Here is an 11,011-nt window from a genome sequence, read left to right on the forward strand (position 1 = left end):
CTCTCTCTCTCTCTCTCTCTCTCTCTCTCTCTCTCTCTCTCTCTTATCAAGAGCTGTAAAGGTGACGTGTTCTATGGTATATTGATTGTAATATAGAACCTTTCAGAATGCTGTTTCCTGTGGATTAGTGCCCTTGGGTATAATTGATATCATTACAGAAAGCCACGAAACTCTCATTTTCCATAACTTCCGCATGCTTCCAAAGTTAGTCTCTAAGCCCTCAAGGAATGCTGAATGTTTTGGTGGACGTGATAGTTTAACAAGTAATTAGTTTGATCATGAAGCATTTATGACCTCATTATCATGTGGCATGATCAATCCAGATATCAGTTGAGATGTGTTAGTGAATTGTCAGGCCCGACTATATTCTGCATAGGTAAAAAGCATCATCCCCACTGATACTATCACCATATTCTAAGATAGGAGAATCTTTGGGGCGTCGGATAAAATGTCTCACATTGTTCATACTATCTCTTTACATTCACCCTTTAGATACCACTGAGGTCAAATTGCCTTTTATTCTTTTGAGTTAAACAAAAAGTGGTTACCAAGTTGTAGTGTCAATGTAGTTGACTAACTCCCTCTCCTTAAAATTGCTGGTTTTGTTACCTGGATTCGAAACTATTATTTTTCATATTGTAGATATACTTCCTTTCATATTCTATATATTCTTGCCTTTCGTTCCAATTGCATTTAGTGGAATAATAATTTAATGGAATAATAATTTTCCTGCATTTTAATTATACCTATAAAAATGGCTCATACAGCATCTTGTCTTTTCTTCTGGCCGTACTCCCTTATTTATCGTTTATGCTTCCTAGCTCGTGTTCCCATTCATTGTTTACTGCTATTAATATATATTAGTCCATTCTCGTGTAAAACGTGTGTTTGAACATTAAAAATAAGCATCCATTAAAAAGATAAGTAATTCAACTAAGAAAATGGAGCGAACCGTTTTCGTTTTCACTCATTCATATTCTTCAGTATCGTGAACGTTGATATATACAAGAGGAATTCATTGATAAGTCTTTAATTATTGAATGATCAGCTAATGGGGAAAGGTACCACTTACTTCGATAAATCCTTAAGATTATTAGTCAAGAATCTTGTTTGATTGGGGCCTGGAGAAAATTCAAATAAAGTTTGTGATAGGGTCGAAAATATCTCCCTAGTATATATAACCGTTGCAAACGGATTATAGTAGTGACTCGCTCAATTCTTAACAATATATGAAGCAGCTTTCGTTTTATCAAACTATGAATAATTAAATTATAACAGTTATTATAGTCCACTATGCATTGTTGTGCCATTCAAAACACGTTATATTTCACATCTCTCTAGTGATTTTAGTTATTTCCTATTGTTTCGCGTGCATTTTAGACGATTCATATCTCCGTTATATAGCAGATTCAGGTCATATTTCATTCAAATAAATCGAAACTGCCTTGTAAAAGTCTATCAATTCATCAAGGATAATATTCCTAGAAACTTTTGAAAACTTGAATTCTCATATCATGCCACTGATAACAGAAAGGAAGTTGTGAAAGGGATTAAAGTTAATGAGGTCGGATATCACAGAAATTCAGGTTAACGGATCTATACTAAAGCATACAGGAATTTAGTTATAAACAAAATCTAAAAGAAAGTATAAATGTCGGTATTGGTAACGAACATTCGTAACGAAATATCCGTGAGTATGAAACTTGATTCCTATATAAAAGTATTTTCTTTCTGGCAGTATTGTCTACTGAATCTATGTTCTAAACAAGACATTGTGGTTGATTCGGTCCAGGCCTCCATATGTATAATAAATTTGCCAGTCTTATATGACATGAAATGTCTCTAGCCACTGGCATTATCAGCAAGTGAAAGTATAAAAGACGTCAAATGTGAACAATACCGGCTAGTGCCGATTTCCACAACGGAAAGACTATGCCTGAAAAACAGATATCTATTCTCGATATGATTTATTCACTCTAATCCACATTTTGCAACTATCTGTACACTACTAACACAGTCGTACGAGCTGATTCTTTGGGGTCACGTCAATAAAGGAACAAACCTGTTGTTAACAGTTTGTGTTTTATCAAACACACGGAGAATCTATTTTGGAAAAGTTGTAGAAGCGAACGTAATTGTAAGGCATATGGTAATGACAATATATGACGCTTTAATCATTGAATATTACTTCAGATCGCATGAAACCACTTTTGGAAATACTGTTATTTGGCTGTATATGAAAGAGATGGATTCTATCAGCTGGTCAAGCGGGCACCCTACCAAAATGTGTGTTCTGGGGCTGATGCGTCCGTGTTCATTTCCAAGCATTGAGCAAATAAACTCGAGTTTAGGATTGTTATTTCTCAAGCCGTCAATTTGTCAGTATAGCGCTTGTATGCCTTTCTGAAATGTAAATATTCCAGCTGGCGTCTAGAGTCTATCTCTTCCACAATTCTGCGTGCGTTCTGTCAACAATTATATGTTATTGAAATACTGAGGTGAAAATATTTGACTCAACCAGGATATTTGCTAAGTGTTGAAAGCGAATACTTGACCAATATCCCGCTGAAGCCAGATTTGCCACCGAAATGCTTTATGGCGTAACATCTGAATTTGACGCTGAGAAGAGAAATTACTGGTGGTATTCTATTGTTGCGTTTCTCGAACGAGGTAACCGTTGACAAGCTTCAGTATGTTTACTAAATCTCAGACCAAAATATTTAACTCTGCTTCCATAAAGGGTCATGTTTCTGAAGGCGTATTTTCGGAACTCTTTTTGCGACTCCGTTTGCAATTGAGGTGTCACTGACTTATTGACACTATAAGGATTGTTCTCCATCTGTTCTCGTTGCAACGAGCGATAAGCCAGAATTTAACAAGTCCAGCATATGAGCATAGAACTCATAGTCCATTCCTTCAAAACGCGACTATTTCTCCCTTACACAACGGCTCAACGAATTCGATTCTTCGTTCATTTAACACGAATGTTCATATTACTTTCCCTTCGTTCAAGATTAGATGACGTATACACCCAAACTCATCATCTACAGTCTAGAGTTCACTGAGATCAGTTTGAAATATGATACGGGCTAAATACCCAACTTTGTTTAGAAGTGGTGCACACTTTTTAGGTGCAATACCTTGGGCATGTAATTGTGCTCCTCTGCTTCGTATTTCAGTATTGGCCTTTCATAGACTTCTACGTGTTCAAAGTGTACGGGAGCCATTTTTGTTGTTAGAAATTCGTTCGTGAAACCCTCGATACATGCATGGTCTAAACATCTAACCAATCTTGTCCCTTCTCTCATATTTTCTGTGGCTTTGTCTCTGCTGAAGCAAATTTCCAATGTACAATTTAGCGGAGTCACGGTCAGCTTCTGCTGACTTCTGCTGACTTCTGCTGACTGCAGTTAACTGATCTTATTCCTTAAATCCTCTCACATTGAAAGGGGATCTAGCTGATCCAAGTTGTTGGTCCATGGCTGTCTTTACTAAGTTAATAGTAGAGATACAAAAAACTGCGGTTACTTGTTGGCAGATGTCTGGAAGTGTGAATAATGTACGCTCATATAAATTCTACTAACGTGAGGAATATCCTATGCCCGGAAAGAAATGCTTCATCACATATATATTCATATTGGTGCATGGGAGATTAAATTAGATAAAAGTACGCAAGGACATTTGTTAATCATTTGCACTCACACTCCTTTTGGTGAATCCCAAACAAACAGTACGGGTGTCGAAAATGCCTTTCCAATTGCTCATATAACTGATCCACTGATCCAGCTTATCGCGGAAAAATCTCCAGGCGACTAAAGAAATATATTTTCCCAGCTGAATTCGAGGTATAACTTTCCTGAAATATGCAGTTAATGCCTCCGGGCTCACCATTCTTAGCAGCCTAGAGGGCTACATGTAATACCATCTGTCTCATGGTTCATGTCAACGAAGTAATTGTAGTTGCCAAAAGTATTGCTCTAATCAAAAAGTATTGCTCTAATGTTCCCAGTAGAGATTGGAGAGGGTTTGCACACTAATACCTGTGCTGCTGTTAATATATTTCATTTGCTTATTTCAGACAACACAAGAAACATATCCATACTTCGAAGAACTTTGTAATAGGTGCGTTCACCATTGAAATATGTCAAACTTATTCCATGTGTAATTCTTATTTTGCTGTCAGTTTTGTGTTGTCTCACTTCTTGTACTTCCTACTGTTGAGTCGCTTCTATTGTTACATTCGTTATAGGATACTTTTTTTTCCTTGATTTTGCTGTTTGTTTATGTAGTTGGTGTTGCTCTTTTGGATTTTCCTATTTTTTGTTACCTCTTTTGTACTGGTTAGATAAGTTTTTTTCAATATACCTCACGGGACGTTAAAAAAAAAAGATTTGGGTTTTAGGGATCAGGGTACTGAAATAACCTGTGTGTGTGTGTGTGTGTGTGTGTGTGTGTGTGTGTGTGTGTGTGTGTGCATGTATAGGTATATATGTGTGTTTATGTTTGTGTTTGTTATCCACCGTCACTTGACAACCGGTGTTGGTCTGTTTGCATTCCCGTTCGGCAGAAACAGTATAAATGCCATACTTAAAAATAAGTGCTTTAATATAGTGACCCAGCATGGCCGGAACTTAATGATTGAAACAGAAAGAAAAGGCAAAATATATTTCCAGTGAATGGTCGATAAGTAAATTATATTAAGGTTTAACGTAGGTGTTTTTCTTCCTTGGGAATATGATTGACATAGAGAAAGTTCTCAATCACTCAGACACCTCATTCTGTATAACGTTTGCTGTCATACGAATCAACATACGCACATCTCCCACCATATACACGCGCATGCGTGCGCACGCCAACACACACAAATTCCGAAGCATTTCACTATAGGACTAGATAGATTAATGCATTAGCTTTACCGCGTGCTGCAGGTAGCATTTCTAAAGCAACCGTCAAGAGTCCAATAATAGAGAAGTGAATCTCCATGTATAACACGCAAAGTTAGATAAATATATGCCTATATTGTCACCGCAGTGTATATAGAAATTCGAAAACAAGAAGCTGGGATACTTAAATATCTCAAAGATGTATTTCTCGGTACAGAGACAGGCTTTTGTTTTTGCGTGGTCACTAAAGTAATCCGAAATAATATCATAAATAAACTCGGACAACACATTCTATTCTATCAAAGAAGAAATGAAAAAGGCATTTCTTCATTTTGCATGGGTATTCAATTACACATCAACGCGATAACGTTAAACATTTACTGTTTGTAAATGTATACTGTAATGTGAATTTCAATGTATCGAACACACGCTGTGTGCTGCTTCAGTAATAAAAGTATCTTCTGTGATAGTTTACTGGTTTAAAACTTGTATAATTATAACTATTTTGGCTTTTATCTCACTGATGTAATTTTGCTGCAGAGTTATATCTGTAAGTGACACTGGAAATGATTTTATGAGAATTTGACATGTCTTATGCGATGTTCACATGTTATCATTACCAGTATTATGGATGCTTGGTCTAGAATTTTAATACTAAAGAATCATTTACATAACTGAAATAAGTCTCGTAGTTAGTTTTGATTTTCCTCAACATCAGTTTCTTTTCAGCTACGGTTAAAGCTAATTTCCTTTAGTGTAGACAGAAAATGTGAAATCGTTGCTGATGAATTTAGCTAACACATTAATAACGTAGGAGAAATAGAATTAAAACGGAATTACTTCCTTTTCCATTTACCAGAAAGTTACCTAAGAGTGTATTGTTTTTCAGAGATTGTTAAACAAAATGAAATACTAATTCATCAAAAATGTTTATAATCGTATCAACTATTTAATATATGCAAGTGGGATCCGTTAGAAAGTTAGAAACCAAAATTCTAATTATAAGTGTTATTTGAAATTTTCCATAAAATCTATTTTATTTTAAAATCGTATGACATTTCATAATATACTGATTAATTAGATGATTGGTTTTCAAAGTAATTATTGTTGCACATTTATGGCAAAAATTTAATAGATATTTTACTGCTCGTTTAAGAAAAAATGAGATTGCATTTTTATTAGTGAATAAGGTAAAATAGTTATTCGATAAAATCTACGAAATGTGTAAGAATATTTTTAAAGTCATTGATACCAATGAAAAAGACTTGATCTAACAAGTTTTTCTCACGGAAAAGTGTTTTTAAAATTGTTTTTCCGAGCAGAATTATATGAATATTAGTTTCAGATTTTGTCGTATAGACACATTAACGTCGGTTTAAGAGTTACTACGAATTTAGTGTTTCTTCTTACACCATTATTGGCACCGGGTGAGAAAATTACATTATAGGCCATTAATACATATCAAATGAATATAAAACTTTTGCATAAAATACACTGTTTTAGTGACTTAGCGTCTTTTGTTTTATATATATTTGGTTATTGTATTTTACATGAAATCATAAGTGGTTTTTGGTCATGCATTTGTCCAATATAAATTTGTGCGAACATATATTGTGTGAATATATTTTCACACATTACTATATATTAATTTGTGTTGTATTGTATCGCTTCTTTTATTTTTTAAGTTCACAAAACGTTTGCAAGTCGAAAGTTATGATATTTCCAAATCAATCGGACAATCACTAAATTTAGTGGCTTTATACTTTTTGTATGATTGTTTCAATAAAATTTTCTTTCGTAGATTTGTATTATCAATTTTACGAACAGCTTTACTCCGAGTTGATTTACGTTTCAGTTCTCGTAATTTCTCTCGTGTTAATTTTAAAAACATCTGCCTTTGATGCTTTTGCAGCTGGCGTAATTTTCTGATAAATCGTCGCTCTCGTGTGAGAAATTTTAGATTTAAATGCGCCTTCTTCATTTCCCTTTGAAAACACAAACAAAGTTTCTTCCATAATGTTACCTGAAAATAAATATAAATAAATAATATAAACATTAAGTTTAGTGATAATTCAAATAAGATTTTATATTTAAAAGAAGCCATATATCGTGTATAAAATGGCTACTGGATATGCGATTCCTCGTGCGCACAAATATAACTTCGTCCGTGTAATTATATCTGCACGTTAAGGCCTCTTTACCTGTTTTGATTATGTATATTTTATGCATATGTATAGACACACATATACAAACTTCCACCAAAATTCTCTCCTACCTTGTATTGAGGGATACATGACGGGAGATTTCTCTGACTCCTTTACGTTTCATCTATCGAAACTCAAATTTCTGTGGGAATACAATTGCTACAACTACAAATTTATTTCCACCAAGCATTAGTATATCAACAAATTTCATTTTAAATTAAATTTCATCATCAGAATTAGCAAAATAATTAGATAATAATTAGAGAAAGTATGTCTCATACTTAACTGGTAAATTCCAGTTAACAACTGAAACTACATGATGTTGTCATTAAGAATGACGTTTTAGTGTGTATGTAGCATTAGCATTGCTCAACATGTAAGGCAATTAACATAAAAAGAGATATTTTGCATGCTTATTTATCTTAGATAGTCTATGACATTTTATAATTATCATACGACCATGAATTCGCAGTTGGCACTAGCATTGAGCATTTGAATATAACATAGTCATGAAGCACTTTTCGAATCTAATCTTTGTGGACTTTTAGATATATGTATGGCATAATAGTGGTGCTCTTTCTACACATACATTTTAGCATGATGCTAAATACGTCTCTACAACTTGGTCCCCAAAGAAAGTGCTATATATATGTGTGTGTGTGCGTGTGTATGTGTGTGGGCGTGTGGGTATGTGTGGGTGTGGGTGTGTGTGTGTGTGTGTGTGAGTGTGTGCGTGTGTGTGTGTACGTCCGAATGGAAACCTGAGAAATCTATCTGTTTACAATCATGCAATATACATTGTACTGAGAGGCACATCTGCTGTCTGCAGACATAGGTAATGCCCCAGTGTATGCTGTGTTCTGTACAATGAGAAGAGAAAACCTCACTGTAGATTTGCGTTATACATCCTGGAAGATACCACACGACCAACCCTGATGACACATTGAGATTCCGCATAAGACATAGTCATAGTGCATTTAAAGCAACTTAATGACAGCGAAAAATCCCTCGTGAAAGAGATGGAAAATATATTCAGACTCAACAACAAAAAAGAAAAGGTAAAGGTAAAAAGAGTAACTGGGTCAGTGTAAAATAATAAAAATGAATCTTAGAGCCTTCTACAGGTTTAAAAAGAAATGGCCTGCGTACAAATACATGGTAAGCTAACTAACTACGGATCCCAGGAAGATATTGAAGTGTTAAATAAATAATTTCAAAATGTGTTTACCTATCCACTAGTACATATGATAAGTTTCAAACACCGTATATCTCCATGGAAAAAAGCCAACCATAGATTAAATTGATTTAAATTTGAAGATATAATGTTTGCCATTAATAAGATGCACCCGAACTTAGGAACGGGTCCAGGACTATTTCTGGCTGTCCGTGTAAAGTCTTACAGGAAAGCCCAATCAAAATTAATGCAGATACAATTTTCAGAATTTCTTTACATGTGGAAAACTCTCCAATAACGAGAAAAGACGGTATAATATGCCCTGCCCATAAAGGGAAAAGCAGAGCAGATGCCAAAAATTTCTGGTTGATCTTCAAATGCTAGCAAGGTGAAGGAATGCATTCTCAGACGGAGGTCGATCTTGGAAGAAAGTAACTTGCTCACAAACGTGCAACAAAACTTACGTCCACGGAGGAGCTGCTTCATAGAGCATCTACAGCATTATGATTGGGTACTCAAACAGCAGCTCAACCACTCAAATGCGGATGTGATGTCCTTTGCTAAGGACATCGGCAATGTTGAACATAGGATGATACAACTCAAAATGTGAGACCTTGGTATCACTGTTAACCAAGTTAAATGTCTGTATCACATTTTTAAAGGCAAAAATCAGGCAGTGCTTTCTCTATGGAGTGGGAGGCATCATCTCTCAGCTAAGTCTTTCAAGGAACTGTATAAGGGCAGCTACTGTTCGTTGAGTCGCTCTCTCAGAATGCTGTCAATCGTGTAGTCAGCCATTCTTAATAGCTATGCTGATGAAGCAAACCTTTCACAGGTAGTCAAGCCCGATGACTTAAAGAATAAAAACAACAGCAAAAAAAACTGAATGCAGTATAGAGGTGGGTTGATGAAAACAACAAGCACTTCAATGCTGAAAAATTTCAAGCACTGCATTACCGACAAACACACAGACCACAAATGGAAAACACTCTACCAGGATGTATTACAATCCCAGACTAAGTGTCGGTGTGTGACCTAGCAATATTCCATGTGCATATTTATATCTCTATTGCTCACAAGGGGCTAAACATAGAGAAGACAGACAGAGTGATTAAATCGATTACATCAAACCCAGTGCATAACTGGTACTTATTTAATCGACCCCGAGAGGCTGAATAGCAAAGTCAACCTCGGTGGTATTTGAACTCAGAACGTAAAAACGACAAAATACCGCTAAACATTTCGCCCAGCGTGCTAACCTTTCTGCCAGCTCACCTTTTCTCCATGTACATAATATTACCAGGATGACAACACTCTACTGGCGAGGAGCTGGATGCATTCCGAGATCATTCTAAACTTAGAAAAAAGTATACCATGCTACTAAATTGGACGATTATGCTCTCAGTCTTCTGGATTATAAATCCCAACTGTTGTACGCACAGAGCGTCAAATTGGTGGTGGAACTAGAGGCAATCGAGTGACACTACACAAAAAGACACTTGAGTCGGTAAAACAGATACACTACCGAAAGTGGATAAAGGAATTGAAGCTCTACTCACTAGAGAAAAGACGTTAAAAATAAGCAATGATAAAACATATCAAAGATCCTGGAGGTTCTAGCTCAAAGCATTGAAAATGGAAGCTGTACCAACCAACGAAATGGACAGTACTGCATATTAGCACAGTACCTGTCTTCTCAATGTAGAATAAAGACCAAGCACTGTAACATATAGTTTCAGAGAGTACACATCTATTCAAAATTCTGCCAAGCAGCATTAGAGTTTTACGCGGTTTTGATGCGGCAGTCATCAAACAGCGTCTGAGAAAATTTTTATCTGAAATACCACATGAACCCACATCGTATTTCGATGTGTGCTCATTTCGACGTGCAGTACAAAGAAGTGTAGCTCTCACCAGAAATTGTACAGGAATAATCACACTGCAATGCGGTGCACTATCACGGCCTCAGCCTCTGGGGGAAAAGACCAGTAACATAATATTTGTATACATTTCTCTCTATCTCTTTCTCATTCTCTCCTTACATATATATATATAAGTTCAAAAAGAGGAAAAGGACAAAAAATCAACAACAAAAAACAACAACGTGAGGACATGATACAGATCGGAAACAAGTCCAAAGAAGGGAAAAACGGAGGAAGAAAAAAAATCCCCACCGATGTCCACGAAGAGCTCCGCTCGAAATGTCATACTCTCTCTCTGTCCTTTCCCGAGCGTCTAGTAACACTATCTGTATCACGTCCTCACGTTGTTGTTTTTTGTTGTTGTTATTTTTTGTCCTTTTCCTTTTTTTGAACTTATATAACGTACGCTCACACGGATCCCGGCCTTTCAACTGGATTTGGAGTACCCAATTGCTGGAATTTTCGTACCTCGGATTACTGTTCCTGTTGGACTACTGTACCTGTTGGATCACACCTTCCTTGCACCTTGATTGATTATATATATATATATATATATATATATACATAAAGAGAGAGAAAGAGCGACAGACAGACGGAGAGACAAACAGAAAGACGTTTTCCTTAAAAAAGCGGTGCACAGTAGCAGAGTTTTTGAGTCGAGTTAAATGTAACAAACTATTATAAATCGTTGTTTGTATATCCGAATAAATGGACAGAAAACAAGCTATTTAGTACTAGCATTTAGTAGTATCAGCGGTTAGAACGTACTTATACATACATATAGACACATATAGACACATATAGATACATGTGTACAATCGTACATAC

The 11,011-nt window shown here is 35.8% G+C and overlaps 1 protein-coding gene across 3 annotated transcripts in view; it reads right to left on the bottom strand.

Moving 5' to 3' along the window:
• Positions 1 to 6,033: 6,033 nt before the first annotated feature.
• LOC106877463 (uncharacterized) overlaps positions 6,034 to 11,011 on the bottom strand; it is a 10,477-nt gene continuing 5,499 nt past the window's right edge. For all 3 annotated transcript variants that reach the window (XM_014926369.2, XM_014926367.2, XM_014926368.2), the window contains one exon: positions 6,034 to 6,906. In XM_014926369.2, coding sequence (XP_014781855.1) covers positions 6,728 to 6,906 — 179 coding nt within the window. In that variant the 3' untranslated portion in view covers positions 6,034 to 6,727. The remainder of the gene's footprint in view (positions 6,907 to 11,011) is intronic.

This window comes from Octopus bimaculoides, chromosome 1 (assembly GCF_001194135.2).
Source record: "Octopus bimaculoides isolate UCB-OBI-ISO-001 chromosome 1, ASM119413v2, whole genome shotgun sequence".
Classification (NCBI taxonomy): domain Eukaryota; kingdom Metazoa; phylum Mollusca; class Cephalopoda; order Octopoda; family Octopodidae; genus Octopus; species Octopus bimaculoides.